This window comes from Bombus vancouverensis, chromosome 3 (assembly GCF_051014615.1).
Source record: "Bombus vancouverensis nearcticus chromosome 3, iyBomVanc1_principal, whole genome shotgun sequence".
In the NCBI taxonomy this organism is placed as follows: Eukaryota; Metazoa; Arthropoda; class Insecta; order Hymenoptera; family Apidae; genus Bombus; species Bombus vancouverensis.
In genome coordinates, this window is record NC_134913.1 from 6,628,440 (window position 1) to 6,650,929 (window position 22,490).

At 30.8% G+C, this 22,490-nt stretch overlaps 1 protein-coding gene across 5 annotated transcripts in view; it reads right to left on the bottom strand.

The window, feature by feature from the left end:
- Positions 1-1,990: 1,990 nt before the first annotated feature.
- Tomosyn (syntaxin-binding protein tomosyn) overlaps positions 1,991-22,490 on the bottom strand; it is a 73,732-nt gene continuing 53,232 nt past the window's right edge. Inside the window, exons 13-22 of one of the 5 annotated variants that reach the window (XM_033349416.2) lie at positions 18,218-18,710; positions 15,312-15,428; positions 15,120-15,239; positions 14,881-15,006; positions 13,853-14,062; positions 13,110-13,218; positions 8,576-8,659; positions 8,153-8,248; positions 7,061-7,185; positions 1,991-5,607 (exon numbers count right to left, since the gene is read on the bottom strand). In XM_033349416.2, coding sequence (XP_033205307.1) covers positions 5,345-5,607; positions 7,061-7,185; positions 8,153-8,248; positions 8,576-8,659; positions 13,110-13,218; positions 13,853-14,062; positions 14,881-15,006; positions 15,120-15,239; positions 15,312-15,428; positions 18,218-18,710 — 1,743 coding nt within the window. In that variant the 3' untranslated portion in view covers positions 1,991-5,344. Of the gene's footprint in view, positions 5,608-7,060; positions 7,186-8,152; positions 8,249-8,575; positions 8,660-13,109; positions 13,219-13,852; positions 14,063-14,880; positions 15,007-15,119; positions 15,240-15,311; positions 15,436-18,217; positions 18,711-22,345; positions 22,392-22,490 lie in introns of all 5 variants that reach the window. The other 4 variants (XM_033349422.2, XM_033349413.2, XM_076627956.1 and 1 more) reach the window with 4 other exon arrangements.

The following is a 22,490-nucleotide window of genomic DNA, read 5'->3' on the forward strand; positions in this document are numbered from 1 at the left end:
AACACAAGTTAACGAATAAGCAAGTAAACGATCACTCTCTTATTTCGTAGCAGTACTTTAGTTCCTTTCTTTCTTTCTTTCTTCCTTTTCCTTTCTTTGTCTTTTACTTTCTTACAGATTTATTTTAAAGTGATATTGGCACGGCGTATACACGATTTTGATACATTCGATATCCCGCACTACCTTAAGAGAAGGAGGCACAGATAGAAAAAGGCGAGAAAGAGAAAAGGGAAGAGAAGGGTCGGGAGAAAGAGGGAAGGGAAGAGAAGGGAAAAGAATGCGGTATACTGACGCTAAATTGAATTTTTTTCAATTCATTCCACTTCCCACAAGCGAGCTCAAACTCGATGAGTATCTGTACGCGACAGCGGCACCTATTCGCAGTAAATTCTCATTATTTTTAAATTGGAAATGAGAAGTGTACGCGGCGGGTGTGGTTGAGAGCACCTTTGCCGCTGCAGAGTAAAAAAGACAGGAACTCGGCAGTGTATTATTCCAGGCCGATGCCTATCCTAACAGCGGAAGAGTCGCAGAAACTAATTTAATTACCTGGCTGGTGTCAATAACAGTAATCGTTCTCTGTTCGAACCTCAATTTCCAAGGATCTGATTAAATATTGTCCGCCTAATTTTCCATAATCTGCATTTTTAATAACCATACCTTTCAATGTAAGTTATCTTACGATTTCGTATACCTGCACATCGTATATGCGAGTCAGATAAATATTTTCGATACGTTGATCGAACTTTGGGAACTCGAATTAAAAGAGGAAAGCTAATCTACGAGTTATGGAGGTTTTGTCTATTAACTTTTTCGAGCATGGGAATTTTAACAAACCAAAACGACTTGAAGGGCTTTGTGAAAGAGAAATTATGTGATTAATATTTTTCGGACCGTATCGAAAAAAGACAGATTCAACTTTTAGTGGTTGATTGTTTATCCGCAAAAATAAATTTTTGTTATTGTCGGTAACGATTATCCCATAGTGGTTAGGAATATAGAAGCGTTGATATTGTTTATCAATAGTCAAAAAAGTTATTCGAAATCATCGTTTAAACCAAGCAACCAATTCGTTATACTGCAACTTTAAATTTGTTTATGATCTTTGCTTATCTTTTCCTAACACAAAATTGCAAATCTCGGTCGAAAATTCCTGTCAATTTCTAAAACAATTCGATCTCGTAAAGTTTAAAACTCACTGCATTCGGTAAGGGTCAAAAATAGCAGTTATTTCTAAAATTTTTCTCGAGGAAGTCATTGAGACAAAGATGAAGAAAGAAAAACAAAATAAAATAATTAAAGAATCTTAATATTTTAGCGTTCTGATAACCACTACAAATGATCAGAATCTTTTTTGAATACCAATAACCGATGAAGGAATTTCTTTTAGTCGCTTTCGATCATCGTCAATTTTGATTAACATTACGGATAATCAATAGTTAGAAGAAAAGCAGCAAAATTTGACCACACTGTAGAAGCACAATGTGTTTGATATCTCGCAGAAAACTTTACAAGAATGCTTACTTTAACTTCTGAGAGGTTTAATTGTAACTTACGAGATTAATGTTTCCGGGTTTTCTCTGTTACTTTCAGATAAAATATATTTTCCAAGCAAATAAAACCAAAGCAAAATAAATGCAAGAACTGTTATGAAGAAGTATGATCTATTTGTATATACATATATCTAGCTTGTTATTTTTTCGCGTTATGTGTCTAAACATGTAACTAGTCCGGTAGCGTATTGAACATTTTGATTTAAAACTCGAGTATCTTCGTATGATTTAGGGTAGATTTTAGGGATTTTATATTTAGGGTAGGTAGGGTACAATTTTACTTGTAATCTATAAAATTTAGCTATCAACCATGGTAAAAGATAAAAATACAATTTCTTATCAAACGAATAAAAGTAAAGGCATGTGTGTGTGCATGAAGCTAATAAACGATAAGGTTTTTATAAAGAATTATTGTATTTATTAAAAGACACGAATCCTTAATTTGGTTCAAACTCATTTATTAATCGGAGCCAAGATACAGTCTGTCCTTGAGGCAGTACTTTTACAATAACATGGTATTATATTTCTTGAAAAATAAGAATTGTACTAGATTAGTAATAGTATAAATCGAGAGTATTAGATATTTCGCTGCATCTAAGGACAAAATTTCATGTACAATATTAGATTTACAGATTCAGGCCACAGCGTTGAAATAGGTTAGACAGAATAGCCGATGAACATTCGATACAAAGAGTGTAGCGAGTAGGAGAGGTAGCTACCGGTCGATCGAACATATCCAAACAGAACGAATAAATATCTATGTATGTATATGTAATGTACGTTACAAGATGATCGGGCTTACTTTCTTGTGAAAATCAAGTTCCTCAAATAGCTGAAACATTGGATCAATTTCTAAAATTAAGTACAGATATCTACGAAACAATGTTCCTTTCATCGAAAAGGGGAACAATCATTTTGTATCGCGAGTTGGATCTTAAACTTAATCGAGCAATAAAAAAAGTTAACTAGCCTTGTAATTGTGTTTGTGTATGAAAATAATTTGACCGATGAAGTATATGTATAGTAAATTGTATTTTCTGGTTAATCTATTGTTTGAGAAGCGGAACGAAATATTATAGATAAAGGTTAAATAGAACTTCCAATTAATAATTATCTTTACTCGTTTGTTATATTTTTCTTTGTTCTAATTTTAAATACTCCCCTTATTACAATAAATTATTTTCAAACACATCTCAACCTGTTTGATATGATAAATAATTCAGAATCACCTAAACAATAGTCTTTATACAACAAGTGTTAGAATATGTTATATTATCAAACACTTAAGTAATAATGTATCTTCTGTTTCTTGTTTGCAACTATTATACATTTAACTACTATTCTATTGTTAGAGCAGTAAACAACTTTTCGTCACTTTCACAAAAGATCCGAGAAGGATATTTTTTTTATCCGCATAATACACTATTGGTTTCTCTTCTTTCTCTCTTATAGGATATCAACACACTTGTTAACTTTGTTTATGTTAATATATCACCATACGATAGCGATTACTTTTTTCTTTTTATATTTTTAGAAGATCTGTGGTGTATCGAGTTGTTTGACTTCGAATACTACCGATATACTAAGACAATAAGAGCTGCCGCGAAAAAAGATATCAGTTAATAAGTTAAATAAATTAAAGTAGATTAATTCTCGGTTCTCTTGTGTACGTTATACTTGTATATATGTATATCACAATCCCAAAATTCGAGAAACTTTTTGTATGGGTGTTACAACGATATTTTCGAACAAGTCCACCCTGTTTTGTCGTGGACCACAACAGTAGTAATCACTCGATAACAGATACATCTCGTGACAAAAGGTATTATGGCGGTTAAAAGTTTGCCAGTAAACCTCTGCTTGCGTATATTGTCCGAGGAAAATTATATCAAGAAAATGTTGACTTAACTCGAAGAAATTGCAATCTAATTAATTCTCTGCAAGACACATTATAATATAGTTTTATGCAGGTGATTAGTACCATTAACATCAACTATACAATTATTGCTATGGAAGCAGTACGACGATTCAGAGCCTCGATAAATTCAAATGAACTTATACATACATACATACATACATACATACATACAGCTCGTACGTACGTATATGTATATTATATATTGTCTTTAAGTAATCTAATCTACGTATAATTTTTAAAATTACAGTAGCTCTCTTTCGTTCTCGTCGTTATATACCATAAATTCAATTGAATTCATCATTCACGCTGAAATAGCGTAACTTACAACACGTTATTATACAAACAGCTCTTTGTTTTAACGTATAATACTTTTCCTACTGCATTTGTTCCTTTATGTACATAGCATATCTAGCGATAACTACAATTATAATAACAACTAATATACAACTTATCAACGATGTGACGACACAACAGGTCTATTATAGACGAGAATAGTACGAGCCCGAATATCTGACATCGTGGATAAATTATATATTACACTGCATTCAACGTTTATTCAGTACGCTATTATCTCAATTAATTAATTATCTTTATTGTCAATACATTCGGAACAACGTCGCTGCACCTTCAACAACAGGGTCTTGTTCAAACTTTCTGATTTGGATTTTTAGCGTTGATGAGTTGTTCGTGCATCTGCTTTGGTTGTTTTCTTTTAAATATGCATATGTATATAAGTACATATGTAGGTATAGTTAGTCACAAAAGCATCCGACCATGTTACGTATTTGACATACTTTGAATACAATTACATATTAGTAAAGAAAAGAAAATAATTCGGGGTCTACTTTCAGCAAATATTTATTAGTTTATTTCATAGTAATGGACTAATTGTTTGAAAATAAAATAAAAATATATATATATATACTAAACAATTATATTTAAAAAATTAAATATCAGATATGTACTCCGGTGGGCAGATATTTTTGTGACATACATATATATTTTTTGCAAAGGAGTTTTGTTTTGTTTGCGAAGGAGGAACAAACAAAGACAAGGTACCGGTTCACGGGAACGATTTAATGTTACAGGACGTCCGAATGGATTAACGGGACCGATCGGTTAAAAAGCGAATTATTACATAATTATATGTATTGACTCGCACGTAGTTGAATCAGTTTCCTATATTTGTCTAAATACTTATTTTTTTATATCTTATATAACCTATATGAACTAACAATTTGTTTAATTTTAATAGTGGCCACCTCACTTTTCCTGGGTTTTACTATTTGGTTCACATGTTTCGTGCATATCATTCATTTGTCGCGTTATACGTTATGTGTATGTGTATGTATATAGAGGTTATTACACATGTTCGAAATCGCGCATACATATATATATATATATATATATATATATATATATGTATATATATATATATTTAATCTTACTTGTGTTTATACGTGTATATACGACGTTTTTTTATATTCTTTGCTGAAAGATGTGCGTGTGTATTACCTGCTTGTAAAAGTATCTCATATATGTTTCCTTTACTCTTATCCCGCTCTCTTTCTCTCATCCTCTCTCGCTTTCTTTCTCGCCTCGTCTTTGAAACAGACACGCGCACACTCACGCATTCAAGACTCGTCGACACGCTTGAGTCAACTACACATACATACATATTCGAATACAGCTCTCACTCTTTATCATGTAACATGTTTCCTGTGTGTGCGTGTAAAGTTCGCAATTACTTAATTGTCGAGTTTTAGTTACGTTCTCCTATTTGGTACGACAGAACTTATAGGTGAAATGTGAACGCTAAATTACAGTATAATTGTACGCTATTCCATATTTGGATAGAACTCGGACGACGTTCTCATAGCTGATACCATTTCTTGTCTTTGTACTTGAGCATCAATCCGTGAGCAGATTGCGAGAAACCCTCAGCTTCGGACATCATGCGTCCTGTTCGCTCCTCCAATTGTGACAACTTCTCACCTCGCTCGAGAACCATTTGATGAGCCACGTTTACTTCTCCCGTCGCTGTTGTCACACGTTCTCGCATATTTTCCGTTGCTGCGTTCGGTCCTGGTATATGTTTTGCAACCGTACGGGAAGCTCGACCGCTTGATTCACCAACTGAAAATAACATTAATTCTGCTATTTAATTTATTGAATACCGGAGTAAAATACAATATACTTTTGTACATTTAGATTCTCTGGTACGTTATCGTCTTAATATAATGCATAAATATGAAATATTCCTTTTTCAAACAATATTTCTATCATATACTACATTTAATCTTATCTTATCTTCTTAAAGATCTTTTTAAATCTTATTAAAATTATATTTAATCGAAATATGGTTCATGCTATTACATACACTTCCCTAAGAAGTAATTATTTTCGTTATTTCTGATTTATAAAAATCACCAGTAACAAAAGTCAAAATTCTTCGCCTAAACCATGCTTTTATAGTTTTTCATTCCAAAGCAATTTGTTCGTTCGCTAGTATTCGTTTGTTCGCTTGTATACAGTAATATCTTAAATGATTGGAAAGATAGTAATATCATAATAGATAGAATGTAATACCCAATCTGATCTAATCAGATCTTGTGATTGATGTAGAATAAACAAAATGAATCTCAATCTCGCTAAATGCTATGTAATGAGGTAATTCCGTAACAGTCGTTCTATAATCTTTGAATATGAGCTTAATGGTCATGAATTAGCAACTAGTGCAATTAACGGCCTTGGTATCTGCATTGCACTTACATTAAGCTGAAAGCATTGCCATAAAATTGTGTGCACTGCTCTTAAATCGTTAAATTCTATTGCTCGTTCTCCTACCAATTTTAAAGACATTTTCATTATTAACGTATTATATTTTCCAGTAGTTAGACCTCAATTAAAGTATAATTATTTCTTTTTCTCGATTCTTAACATAAAACCTGACCATTGGGACAGTTGGACATACATTCCTTATCTATATAGCTTTTCATTTCAACAAAGCTATGTTGTGTAACGATCGCAATTATGAACCATAGCTAAATACGCTTAATATGACCTCTTTGGCTGAATGTAGAATTGTCAATGATCTTTCGTTTTTATTTAAAATTGTAAATAGTCAAGTCTCATCTTCTCAATTATTACAACTCATTTATTCGTACACTTGTTCAAAAACTTCTACAATAGAATCACACATTTAATTACGCTATCGTAAAATCTAAATATGGTTCAAGTGATTCAATTAATCGAACACTAAAATTAGCCAATACATTTACGGATAAGATGCATTGTTCCTGTAGCTCTGTTCATTGTTTCAAGTAATCTTTATACGTAGCGCTGTTTTCACGCTGTTTAGATTGTGTTTTTAGTTGTAGAATTTTTGTAATTGCAGTACGTGTATTTAATTTTATACCGCTTATTATGTAGCTCATTATGTTACTGTTCTTTTACTTCTGCCCTTCTTTCTGTATTTTCTAGTTTTGTTTATTTCTTATCTTATACATAATTGCCTGTACATATTGGATTCATACCCATTCTATTAACAAATAAATAAATAAATAACAAATAACAAAGTTAAACTTACATAGCTCTTCTCTATCAAGGCTTCGTGATCCTCCGCCGAAGAGGCCTTTGAAGAAACTTTCTTTAGGTGGTTCAGGCATATCGTGGCCGGTAAACAAGTCTCCCATCATTTCAGTTAATTCACCACTGGAAACAATACATTTAAAATGGTTAAAAGATTCAAATTCAATTCAAGAATTCAACTGTTTTTAAAATTATTCCTACACGTATGTCATATAGCAAAAATACCTACATACAAAATTTTATTCTTATATTTAACTTTTCTCTTTAACACAATTTTCACTACAAATATTTTTGAGTTATGAGTTCCAAACTGAGGTGAAACAGGTGAAAAAGGTAACTAAAGATTATATCAAATATCGTTATATTTGTATTGTATCATATAAAAGAAACGATTAGATAAATGAAATTGTTTATAAATAACTGTAAAATACACATGTATTGTGGAATTAAAGCGATCCTTATTTGCCCTTCTAAATCATCGTTTTAACGTTTACAAAAAGATTTAAAGATTAAAAAAATCTGAAATGAATAATTTTTATTATTATAATATTTAGAAAAGCAGTTTAAAAATACGTCTCACGGGACAGATATAAATATATAATAAATATGCACGTACAGTAGTTCTAAAGCATGAAAGTTTTTTCTATAAATAACTGAAATGAAAACAAAATTAGAAATGGATATCTGCAAGTCCTTTTCTAAATCTAATTATACAATCTTTTAACAAATTAATTTTCTAATACACAAAGGAAAAACAGAAATTCCATTAAATGACAAATCAAAATAAATACACGATCAAAATGTTTTTACTGCGTATGTATCATCAACATTGATTGCATGGAAAATGATGGAATACTGAAATCAAATTAATATATTTAGAAGCGAAGAATATTATTTCTTGACAAGATACGAATTAACAGACGAACTTGAAAACACCAATTCTAGATTTAACAACCTCATACCATAACATTAATTAAATACGAAGGAAGGAAATAATGAGGAATATAAATTTTCAACAGGAATAATAAAATTCGATTTTTTAACTTCCCTATTAAATTCGTTGAGATATTACGATAAAAGTGAATCATACCAAAATTGACTGGATACAGAAAACTTTTGGATCTCAGTGGGCGACGAGAGATATAAGCCATGACCCCTATTGCTGAAGCAAAGTGTCTTTGCAATTCTGTAAAAAAGATATACAATAATTAGTGTGATATCTGTTGGTTTCATAAAGTTTATACGAAATATGTAGATGTACTGTGATGATAATATCGAAATTGAAAAAATGTGTGCTTACGTATATATTTAATAAGCTTTATCATATAACGAAAATACTAATAAAAATCGAAACAGCCGTCCGAACGACGTTCAAAGAAGTACCATGAGGTAAAGATGTATAGGGATTGAGATGATTTATCGGAAAGAAATAAAATATATATGTATAGCACGCAAGGCATTGTATGTTGTATAAAATACATATTGTGAAAAGTGTATTTTATAGATCACTTACTGATCGGTATCGCCATTAACAAAGAGTTGATGACCCCATATGGACAACATGGGGTCTACAATGCCATGTTTTGTAGTCTGAAAACTGTTAGAGATTACAGAGACAGGAGAAAAGTGAGCGTTAAGCCATACACGAGTAAAAAGAGATTTTTAGTTCGCATAATTAGCATTAACCCTTAAAACATTGGATCTTTTTATCTTCAAGATATTTCCAACAAATGTATTCCACTTGAATACACGATCGCTGTTTTTTTAATATGTAAAGAGGATGATGTAAGAAGAATGATAGGTAAAAAAATAATAACATAAGTCGTTGTTTACAAAACTTGTTGCTGTCTAATAATCTTTTTTTAATTTAGTATAAACTATAGTATTAAATAGAGTGAATTTTGTGACAATACTCATATTCTGATTAGTAAGAACATGAATTCAGACTTTACATAATACATGTACAATGTAGATATTAACTTGTACATTGGAAACATGCCACAATCGAGTTCTCGAAATATCTCTAATTTTGAACATCAAATAAATGTTATTAATTAAACAGGAGTGTTGAAACTTGCACAATAATGTATTTTAAATTTTAAACCATTATATATTGAATATCATTAGATAATTTAACCCTCAATTGGTATCGTTAGTTCAGAAGTGATTTAATGATTAAAAAAACAATAGGCCATTTCATTCAAGAAAATGTTATTATTAGCAAAATTTCAGAAGCTGTGACTCTCAGACGACCTTCATTCTCGTAGTCTAATTTCCCTCCTGAGACGAAGTAACTTTCTCTCGAAAGATTATTTTCTATCAATTTTCAAATAAGAAAATAATTGAGAGTGGCAGAGTTAAGTGGGACATCCTGTGTATTCAAAGTACTTTTCACGAAAAACATTAAACAAACAATGAGTGTGCCCTAGTCTTACCTCCGAGTTATGGTCAAACTATGTATTCTTCGTCTTTTGCATTTCAAAGCGGATTTCATTTATTACAAAATATCAATGCAAAATTAGCTTGACCATCAATCTACCACTATTCATGATATGTGGAATAGATCGTATAATTGTCTAGTTTTTATCGACCATAGCTTTCGAATATATTTCTTCCTGATATTCAAAGGAAATATTAAAAGTATTTCATTCGTGATAATTACATAGACAACAAATATTAATAATAGGTTTTACAGTCACACCAGAAATACATATAACGATTAAATAAAATTTAGGAGTGACAAAACCTTATTAAACCTAAAAATGTTACTGAAACGATAAGTTCAACAAAAAAAAAATAAACTGGATGTTTTCAACAAAATAAATAATTATGTAAATTTCATAGTTTAAATTCTAGAGTTTTGTAGTCTAATATGTATAAGACCGTAGGGATAAGAACTTGCACAGTTTTTACTTTATGTAATAAGAAGTAAAGAACGAGTACATATTTTATATGAATTTGTAGGGAGAAAAAAATATTCGACCGATCCAATTTGCTGGACTCGATCTCGGATTCGATTCCGGATCGCGCTAGCCGGACAAATGTTTTCCCAATTAAACTATACAAACTGTCGGTAAATATTTTTCCCTTAATTTTTAAGTCTTAAATTAGGCTGTTGCCTACAAATATTTATTCTAAACTCTACCAGGGATACTTCTATATTCTAAATAGTACACTTAGAAATATTTTGTATATCAAGACCAAAATTTGACATTATCAAATATTAATATCTTTAAAAGAGCATCAAAATGAACCATACGATATGTATACATATGTATATACATTATTTTACATCTTATATTAACATAGTGTACAAGATAAAGTATAATTTTGATTCAAAAATAACACCCCTTGAAAAAATATAAAATATTCGTTTAACGAAATAAACAGTACCTATACACGATAGTTCACACAATTGAAACAAGCTGTAACTCTAAAACGGTAAAAGATAGAAAAAGATTTCATCGGACAAAATTAAACTTTGTTTAGTGTAAATATTTTTAAATCATCTTAATTTTCTCAAATAAAAATATAATAGGCTATGAACTTTTTTCTACACCAATTTATGTATATTGATTGTATTGTTTTTTTAATAATAATTTATATATAGTACAGACAGTTTTATACAAAAAAATAAAGCATACACATATATTTATGTATAATGTATATACATGTACATCTAGAGAAATCTTTCATTCTTTTAACTGAGTAACAGAATACACTCAGAATACATTCAGTTACCGATTTACATTAATCTTCGGAACTAGTCTATGGCAATTTACTACATGGTATAATATCACGTGGCAAGTCGTTGTATTTGCCTCAACAAACGCTATGATATTCTAATTAAAAAGATACGGGGCCCCATTTAAAAAAATTAACTTGACTTTATATACTAAGCATTTTTGAATTAAAAACAATTTTTTGATAACCTAAATCCCTCGTGAGATATTCCACTGTTTCTATTTAAACGGAACACCTTATATATAGGATATACAGGGTGGTTGGTAACTGGTGGTACAAGCGGAAAGGGGGTGATTCTACGCGAAAAAAGAAGTCGAAAATATAGAATAAAAATGTTTCGTTTGAGGCTTTGTTTTCGAGAAAATCGACTTTGAATTTTCGCTCGGTACGCGTGCGATACGTTATAACGGATCTCAGTAGATCGTTGTCTCGATGGAAAAATTAAAAAAAAATTTTTTTTTTAATTTTTATTCTATATTTTCGACTTCTGTTTTCGCGTAGAATCACCCCCTTCCCGCTTGTACCACCAGTTACCAACCACCCTGTATAACATACATTTCCATTTAAGTGGAAACGATGAAATACTAATACTAGCGCGGGATTGAAGTTATCAAAAAATTGTTATTAACATATAGAGAAACATTAGGTGTTATAATTGGTGTAAATGGATGTTATAAATAACTTTTTGTAAGTATATATATTTTATAGTATAATACATATGTATATTATATATATGTATAATTCAAATTGATATAACTCAATATAAATAAGTAATATATTTCATGTTGCGTAAAACATTTTTGGATAATCATCAATTATATTAATAATCAGAATATGAATATTCATATTAACGGAAAAGAATATTTAAGAAAACAGAAAAGAACACTATCATAACAGAAAAAAAATATACTACGTAAGAAGAATATGAATTGAAGATGCAAATTTGCTATTATTTCAAAAGTAAATAGCTGCCAATTTAATAGAGTAAATAGTAGTAGTAGCATAGAACTGTTTATTGAATTAACTATATAGAAGATATTAAACAGTGCAAAAGAGGTGCTTATATAAAGAATACTACATGAAACATGCTATAAGTGTATTAAGGGTTAACGAATATACGTTAGATATAGTAAAGAAATTACATGCTATAAATATTAATATTGCTTATTATCATTTCACTAAATATACTTAATTAATTATTCTATATTTATATTGGTGTCAGATATCAAGTAATATCTATACAACATTCACTCAGCTACATAATACATGATGCATAACGCTATGCAACGAAAGAATGTTTAAATTCGTATTTAAAAAATATAAAGAGATCGCGGAATTATTATTCATCGTATATATAATTGTATATATAGATAGATAATAGTAAACATAATTTAAGTATGCTCACTATAGTTTTCACAAATATTTATATCGGTATGTTGAGAAGTACATGAAATTTAAAAAAAGTAAGTAAAATTAAAAAAAATCTAGTAATATATCTGCATACATATGAATAAATCAATAAATTTTCAATTTTAAATTCATAAACAAATAAACTATATTGTACATATATATAATAAAACATATAATTCCATTCGAAATCAATATATGCAATTAGTTACATGTTCCATACGTAATCAATTAAACGTAATCAAAAACTAATTAATAAACAAAGTTTTATATAAAAAAGTTTATATAACGTTAATAATAAACAAAATATGAGAAATTCGATTATTATATTTGAATTCAAGTCGAAGTTCCCTTGTATTAAATGATTATTCTATTCATCTCAAACTACAACAATGTTTTCTCAATAAACGATCAAAGGATGAAAATATTATAATATATACTTTAATATTTACAATTGTGTACATTATAATAATATTAGATTGTTTCTTTTTAAACAGCTGGTAATGTTAAGGTTTGGTGACTCATCGACGATTAATATTTCATTATATTTTGACTATTTTTTTAAAGCTCCCACTATTTAAAAATATAAACATTTAAACAATTAAGAAATTAGTAGTTAAAGCCGTTACACGTACAATAGTTATTTAGAATAATTATTTTTTTTTACTATTACATACATATATTCCAAAAATAATCAATTAGAAGTATTAGCCAAGAAAATAATGTCATTAGTATGAAATGACTTTTATGCTACATTCGACGATGTACATATATAAAATGTTGCAGTCTTGCAATGTTGCAATAATGCAATAGCATATAGTGCATTATATACCATGTGCAATTAGAATGATTATTTTGCCGCAAAGCTAATATAATGAAACAATTGTTATTCTTACCTCAAATCTATAAGCGGTAGAAAATCGACGTCTATAAGCGGCCTCAGACTTGGCAAACTATAAGTAGCTATGTGACCATTTGAAATGTAACATACAAGACAGACATTGTCTGAAACACACAGAAGATTTTGCTCTTTTATCTATATTAATTTAACTTGATTTTTACCAGATGAGTTGAATACTGACTTGCTATTTACTCAAAAATGTTGATACTGACTGAATATAATTCAACCCAAATTATATGTATTACATAGCAATAAAGCAATTCATAATATCTCATATTACACATATCGAATTGTATTCCAACGATTACGTAAAAATGTTCGAAGTATGCTTGTTATACTACGATCTTACGATCTGCGACAACGGTGCACTACAGAAATATATGTAACTAGCACAAAATTCCTTTCTTATTGACCCATAATCCCAAACAGATACTAAAATTTGAAATTGTTGTGAATTCTCTTGATCGGATGATTAGAAGAAAAATTAAACGTAATTCTGGCATCTGCTTATCACACAACTTTCGGAATTTGAAGTGAAACGTTTGAAATGTGTACCAATATAAAAGCAGGAAAGGACAACATATTTTAAACGTAACTGTATATTGTACATCTATAATTATTATCAAATACTAATTAGTTAGTAATATACATATGTATACTTAATTCGAAAGCTCAAGACTTTGTACAAATATGAAATAAATTGTTTACGAAAAAAAAAAGGATATTTACGATACATACCTTTTAAAGACGTAATCTCTGCTTTAATCACAATATGACTTTCAGCCAGTTGTTGTCTGTACTGACAATTTTGCGAGGGTAATGCTACAACCCTCGCTTGTTTCTCTGACGCTAATACAACGAATTGGCGGTCTTCGAAGCCCTCTCCTGTAGCTACTTGAGTGTTCATCGATGGAGAAGACGTTCGACTATTACATTTGCCTTGACTTCCTGTAACGATAAAAGGCGCATCGCGTCACTGGAAGAAAACCGTTTCTAAAAAAATATTTGTAAAAATATTTTTGCCAATGGAAATTCGAATTTACAGCAAATCTCACTACTACATACATCATACAGGGTGTTACGGATAGTACAACCGAGTATAACTGGATTCCTTGTGAACAAATAAATCAAATATATAGAATAATGATTTTCCATTTGCGACTTCGCCGTACTATAATGGTATAATTAACTTGTCCCTGTATTTAGCATGCTGAGGACACTGCAATATCACTCAACTCTATTCTATTGAATTTTTTGTTGAGGTCTCATTAACGAATTTGTATATCTAAAGATTAAACAAATAATGAACCATTGCCAGAGAGGGTTATGCAACTATAATATTTGAGCAAGTATAGACCAAAAATTCGTTGCCATCAGTTTATGCTTTCATGATTCGAGAAGCAACAATTTGTTTACGGCAAGATTTCGCTAAGACGCAGCGTTAATCTGTATCCTTCATAACATTAGCAAAATCCTAACGTATAATGTAATCGGTTAAGTTGCAAAAGCAACAATTACATAGACGAAAAATTTTCAAATTTAATTTCCTCCAAGACGAAGCAGCAGATAGAAAATCGTTGTTCTGTATTTTTGGTTTATTTTTTCATACAGAGTCCACCCATGTCAGCTTGTACCACCCATTTCGAAACATCCTGTATATTACAAATTACATTATTTTATGGAATTATACTATGTAGATAATGTCACTAATAATGTAACAGTTGCAATATATATTAAAAAAGCATATCATATGTATCATAACATACTATTGCGTTCTTTACTCTCCATACTGTCGTCTTTCCAGGACTCGTAAGAGTATGGAATCAGGGCACCATTACAATCTAAGAAGAACATTGATAGAATACATCCCTTTAACTTAAACGTAGATCCATCTATAAAAACAAATAGAATAATCATTACATTAGGTTATACCTTGTCTCATGCGCACAGACACGCATATACGTAGAAAGGCCTAATACATTTCATCGAACACAATAACACTTACTGCAGGTAGAAACAACGACTGGATGAGCGTGTCGTTCTCCACGAGCAGGTGTATTAAATATCACCGTTTGTATAGATCCTAAGGATGTACCGATCCAAAGTGTTGGCACAGGACTGGTATCTTAAGAATAGAATAAAGCATATTAATAAGAGCATCGATTAAGAAGCAATTTCGTGTGAAAATGTCACATACCGCTCTTTTTCGTGTAGGAATCTGCGAATGTAAGGCAGCTGATGGTTTCTGTGGTGATATTCTCGAGCGACGACATGCTCGAGCTTCTTGATCGTTGAAACGAACTGTCATATTTGTCTACCCGACCAGCAATCCCGAGAATAAATGGAAAATTAAATACCGAACACGTAACATTGCCGTATAAATCATGACGAGCATGCAACATCTATCACAGTAAACATCTCTGACAAGTTAAGTTTTCTAACGTAAATTAACGAAAATCGGTAAGAGATTCGGTCAGAGTGTGAAAGAAAACTTAAACGTTTTGGATAGTGACACTAACATAATAACAAGAATAGCAATAATTACAACAACAACAATAATAATAATAATAACAGCGACAGCAACAACAACAACTATTATGACTAGTACCTCTCTTGATAGGACAGTTCACAAAGTAACATCTTTCATTCGTTTCAACATTCATCAAGTCGATCCGATGTATGTATATCTAGTATGTCGCAAAGTTCGTTAGAATGCCACGCAAAACGAAACGAACAGAAAATAAGGTAACATTGTAATTGTAATTAAGAGATCAGTCAATCTTAAGCGAATATGTTATTGGCACTATGTGCCGATTCATCATGCGCAAATTACGTGTAGCCAAATCAACGACGTATATCCCACTTTCATTCTGTTCCCTATTAATTATCGCGTTCAACAAAATGAAGTACTAGAACTTTATACTTAAGTGATGTAATCAACATAATACTTGAGTAGTATATTTAAACGGTGTTAGTAATATTAATTTTCATATTTACCTAAAATCATTAGATAAATGGTAAAAGTATAAGGTTGATGAGATTCTGTAATAAGACGCGTACATTTGTAATAAGATTTTCAACTAGGGTAGAAAGTTAACAAACATTTTACGACATATATTATTCGTTAAAATCTTGCAAATTACAGATTGAATGGAACTTTAAATTATATTTCCATTTTAAATGCAACTAAAGACCGGTTACCGTGTCAATCTCAATCGTCAAAATTTATTTTTATTTAAAAAAAAATTATTTTTTATTTGCGTCCGACACAATTCTTGTTCGATTCATGAAAGGATATCTCGGTCGAAATAAATTGTTGCCTCTGCATAATATTCTAGTGTATGCGTTATTCAGCATTTGATCTTAATATCGCCGAAATAAAACGAGTTGCGTCGCTAAAACGTTTTCATGAAATTATAGCACGTTCGACACAATCCACACTCCCAAAGGCACTTGAAAGCTTGAACACAAAGAGTGACCTGGTTTTAAAAATTAAAACATGAACTTCAAATAACATATACAATTCACGCTCTAGATATAAGAAGAAACGAAATTTCAGTAGCAAGAATATGATTATGCACTAAAAAGGCATTCCGCGACATCCCTGCGAATTCTACGTTCCAAACGTACTCAGTATACATGTACGCGCGTTATATAGGTATGCACAAGATTTTAATAAAAGTTCAAGCTTTTCCAAACTCGATTTCTTATTCATCGGTATAATAAATAATTCGTTGTTTTTTTTTTACTTACATTATGTCATTGAAATACAGCGGTAACTATATACTCTGCATTGCTATGTAATTTGATACTTGTTTTCCTAAATTATAGCTTCATAGTTATAATTTATCATGTAACATTAAACATGTATATGATATAAATCCCATATTTGATATATTTTATATAGGTATATAAGACATGTATCAAGTGTACGAAAATTTTTAATTATCAGCTGTTTGCACAGATACCGTTCTCTTTATTTCGATGTAACTTTATACCATACTAATGCTAAAGAAACTATAACTATTTCATCTTTATCAACATCCTGTGCATTCGATATTTCATAAAGTGTACACTGAGCGGAAGAATTAACTCAATGTGTTATCATTAGGCAACATTTATTAGAAAAAAGCCAACTGAAAAATGAGGCAGATAGATGAAAATCGGAGAGAACGCGGAAGAGTATTTTTTTATCAGAGGTGCAGTGTGAGAATTAGAAATCACGCAAACTGGATGATGTGCCGTTTTGTGTTTTTAGAGAAAGTGGTTTGACCAAGAGTGAGTGAATAGACCGTTAGGAAAAAAAGACGTGATGCAGAGTAATAAAGTCTGCCGAAGTAATATATATCCACACTCAAATCAGCAAAGACCAGACAGTATTTATCAGATATAGCGAAAAAGAGATACGATAACGAAGACCAATCTTAAAAACAGCCATTTTTGAAAGTTACAAGTTAATTTATGACTATGATATTACTATAAATTCTGTATGTCGGTCGTCAAGGAAGAAGATAATATCGATTAATATAAGAGTAACGATAAAGAAAGGTATAAGAACATGTTTCAGGGTATACGTTTACGCTGTAATAAATATGTTTGAAATTATAACGTTATAAACTATAACACAGTATCGAAACGGTTTCATGAAATTTAAGATTTAAAGAGATTTAAATGAAAAAAAAATTGATCTAAGGAACTCCGGAATATTAGTTAGATTTGATCTAATTTTCATGAACTACTTATAGATTATTTTATGTTATTATATATTATTATACATATATCGTTGTATCGTTTTCCCAGAATTACTCACAAAAATTAGTCACTTCTCGATTTTGAACAAATTCACCTTTGAAACAGTTTGTTTTTCTGTAACAATATGGAACAAATCTGTTCAAGAAATGCTGGTCTCCATTAATCGCATTGAACCTACCATAGAAGAATCGTTCTATTAACAACGAAATCAAAGGAACAACGAAACGAGGAAAAAAGCACTCAGAGAAGAATAGACTTATCTCATTCAGTAACATAGAAAACAATCGATGATCTACATAAGTAGTATAGCAATTGTACTTATTAAAATGATAATTCATTGAATAATACTACCGAAGCTGTTATACTGTCTGGTGTTGGAGAGAATATTCTGGTAGTTGAAAGAAGCTTGCGGAGTGGTCGACGAATAGCCTCGTATCTCGGTGTTACGGTGACTAGAGAGTAACGAAGTCGTTGGAAAGTTGTTCAACGACGAAGAGTCCAGCTCATAATGGTTGGTAGTGGTACTCAGACACTTCTGGAGCTTTCTTATACCCTGAGCACGAGACTGACGTGCTTCGATCGTAAGGGATTTGCGAGAATTCGCATTCGAGCCGGCGATATCGTCGTCGCCGCTATTTACGGTATTCTGAACACCCGACCGAGGGATGCAGACACCACTAGTACTAGGTCCTCCACTACTTTCGCTATTGCAACCACCGTCACCAGTGTTACCACAGGGGCTACAGCTATTACTATCGGCGTTGTCACCTTTCTCACCGCAACCACTACCACCAACGACCACCGTACTTCTTCGCGTTACCGGCAACATGCACATCCCGTTCATCTACAAATGAGCGATAGATCAAACGTGAAGAAAGTATGATAGATGTGCTCGGCTAAGCAGTCTTAAATCCCACTCTAAAACTCTAGTATTACCTTACAGTAAACGGTTTTTCTTTCACATTCTCCTCCAAGTTATCGCTACTCATCTTTTCAGCCTTTTATATTTTAATTACATGTTAATTCTACCATTAACTACGTTATTTTCCACGGTGACAGAGTAACTTCACCGGAGTCTGATTTTTAATTTACTTAAATGCAGAAATAGCATTTAGGCATGTTTGTTAAGACGTATTAGCGATGTAAACAGAATCAAAGATCGAAGGTATTTAAGAAGAAAAATGAAATTAAAACTGCTTGTTACCTGAACGAATCTTACATGTTCTAGGGGAGGAAAAGAATTTATGTTATATTCCTCGTAGGATAATAATCCAAATTACGGAATAAATAGAGTGATCTCCATACTCTATGAAAACTGGTCCTGTAATATGTAGTGAGAAAAGTGACATTCCTCAGAAATATTATTATCATTATTACAGCGAAATATCATTTTTATGTTAGCTGGGACAAGTAAAGATATCAAACATTCCAAAAGGCCTTAAAAACTAGTTGGTAGCCTGTGTAAAAAATTACTTTGCTTTCTTTTTATTATATCCAGTATTCTGCTTTCAATTTAGAAAAAAATGGTAACAAAAAATTATGGAATTGTAGGTCTTGTTGTTGCAGAAAGGTCTTGGGGCGGTATATACCTGTATGTTCCGCGTAATCTGAGAATAACAATAATTTGGACAATTTTTAACTAATAGACGTAATAAGAGCCAAAGTGTCATAGCAGTATACATATATACATGTGTGTGTGTAAGTTGTGTAATAAATATTTTCACCTTCTTACATATATTCGATACAGACCTAAATACTCCGTACCTACTAGATTTCATTTTCTCAAGATTTTAGTAAAAATTTATTAGTGTTTATAGAATTTCTCAAGTAAAATTACTATCTAGTACTCTAGTATTCTTTCTTATTAAGTAAAAGTAGAAGTTAGATAAATTTATTAAATAAAAAATGTTATATTTGCTATGATATTTTGACTCTGATTCCTATTTGTCGATCAGACAATCATGATCTTAAATTTCTCAAGATCCATAAATACAATATTTCAAAAAATTGACTCACTTCTTACTATTTTCATTTGTTATTCCTAATTCCTGCCAATCGCATATTCATTTAACAAAATAACACATCGTTCACGAAATGTTTTCTACAACTGATATCGTTCGATAAAATTTCACTAATGGATAATTATTCGGAATAGGGGCAACCTTATCGATTTCGATGACCTTGAAATGTATTGTCAAGGTCGACATTCTGAACAACTTTCTCGTATACATATAATCGCCGCACGGCTTCAGTTTTTATCAGATAATTTATATCTGATACATGTAAATGTTATTTAACAATTTATTTTATAAATTATTGTTCTGTAAACAATCCTTCAATGGCGGTAGATATATTTGTTACATTTTTGACCAATTGAAGAACGGAATAAATCGCAACATTCCATATATCAATCGCTTCATAGAAAATTATTTCACGCTAGCGTTATCGTCTACCTAACGCCGATTGCATACTATTTTACCCTAAGTTATGATCCATCAATTTTTCTTTCTTACTTATGCGATACTAAAAGTGGTTTTTTCTCTCGTCAATGAATTAAGTTTAGGTTGGACTAAAAGAAAAATACGGCCGCCTAATCTAAAATGAAGTGTAATCAAGCCTACATTTAATTGAAGTTTTTTTGCCAATATTTTGACAACTAAGGCCGAGCGAGGGTTATATGTATAGGAAAAAGGTGTTCAGAATGGTGACCTTGTTAACATATTTCAACATCATTGAAATCGATGAACCTCTATTCTGAATAATTATCCATTAATGTTTAATTTAGTTTCAATTGTACGTTTTCTTATTATTTTCTATAGAATTGTAGAAATTTCTACAAATTTGTAAAAATTCAACTTAGCACGATTGAAAAATACCTTAATATTATAGATGCATATCGAGCTAGAATTAATGAATTAAAACGAAGCATTTATAATATTTGCATTACGACAAATATTATTGGTTTACTTGTGAAATGTGAGTATTGACAAATAATTCGTAATACATCTTGAAAATTTAAGCATTAAAAACAAAAAGAATTTTAGATATTTGTAATATAAAGAATGATAAATATTTGATAGTAAACGCGTAATTAATACATAAATATGTATAATACTTATTCACAAAATGTTCAATGGGTCCATTCCTGTTGTTTTACCAAAGAATCAAATAAAGAAATTAATAACATTTAATTTAGTGAAACAATGTTATTTTAACTAAATATGTAATATAGACATCTTCTGGGCGCATAAAATAAAATTGCAGCAATCGTATTTCACTACAAAAACGAAAAGTTACTCCGCCTTTAATGATTCCATTTAATTGTTATTTGAAAATAATTATAACAAATTTCTATTAACGCTAAATAAAAGAATCGACTGATCAGTGGGAAAAATGGCGGAAGATATTTGTTTCTTATATCGTGGTTATTTCTAAGATTTGCTATGTGGAATATCAGCATATATTATGCAGAGCCCTTTATAGCAGTCAGTCAATATGGAAAAAAAATTAGAGAAGCACAAGATAGTCAATGATACACTTCAAGAAGAAAAAGAATATAGCAATGATTTCGCGCCCTGTTGTCATTGATGATGCCGTAACCATCCGTGTTATTATTATTACTATTGCTATTGCGTGCAAATGATTAAAAACATATCGAAAAGCTTTGAAAGCGATGTTGTACCGAGAGAAAGGTGTAAACACAACGAATCTTGTGATATGATACCGTACCTTAAACGCATATTACAGTAAAAATAACCAATATATATATTTATATATATAGGTATATATGTGTACACATATGTATGTATGTATATACGGTGTATCAACAAAATTAAAATTGATTCGAGAGATGATTTTGAGTAGAAAATGTAGAAACTCGTTAATGTTTATCAATCGTAACGTATCTTAACTATATAGATTAATTCTTACTTTCAAAATCGTCAATCGCAAGCACATAACTTTTATTTATTATTCATTTAAAGCTGCTTGTTGAGATTTAAAAAAGTTTCTTGAAAAACTAAAATTTTGAAATTTGAAACAAAAGAGCAGCAATGTTTGCACGATTAATGATTTCAGAAATAAGAATTCATTTCGGCTGTCAAAGACATTAAAATTAGGAGAAAGTAACTGATTAAATTAATAATATTTCACTAAATTTGTCATGTACATATGTTCTCGTAACATTTTCTATCTAGAATCTCCCTCTTATCTGCGAATCGACTGATATGTTTTTGTTCAGCTTTGGTAATACACCCTGTATATAGAAATGAAACAACTACAGATATTAAATTGTTCATGTATATTAACTCTTAATCGATAGTGGTATTAATACAGGTAACTAACGACATACTTGAAAACATAGAAGCAAATATGTACTTGATGTTATCTAGAAATCATCGATATAAAATTCTGGCAACAGACATACTTTTCTCTCGGTGATCAGACAACTGTCAAAATGTGAAAAACCTTTTTTTTTACCTGAATCAACCTTGCTGTCGGGGAAGACCGCAAAACTGATTTGAACCTGAAAAAGCGTTAAAGTAGAATCTCTTCACATTTAATTAGTAGATTGATTACGCTCAAAAATAGATTTGTAGGTTTTAAAATTTGAAGAAAGAATTGA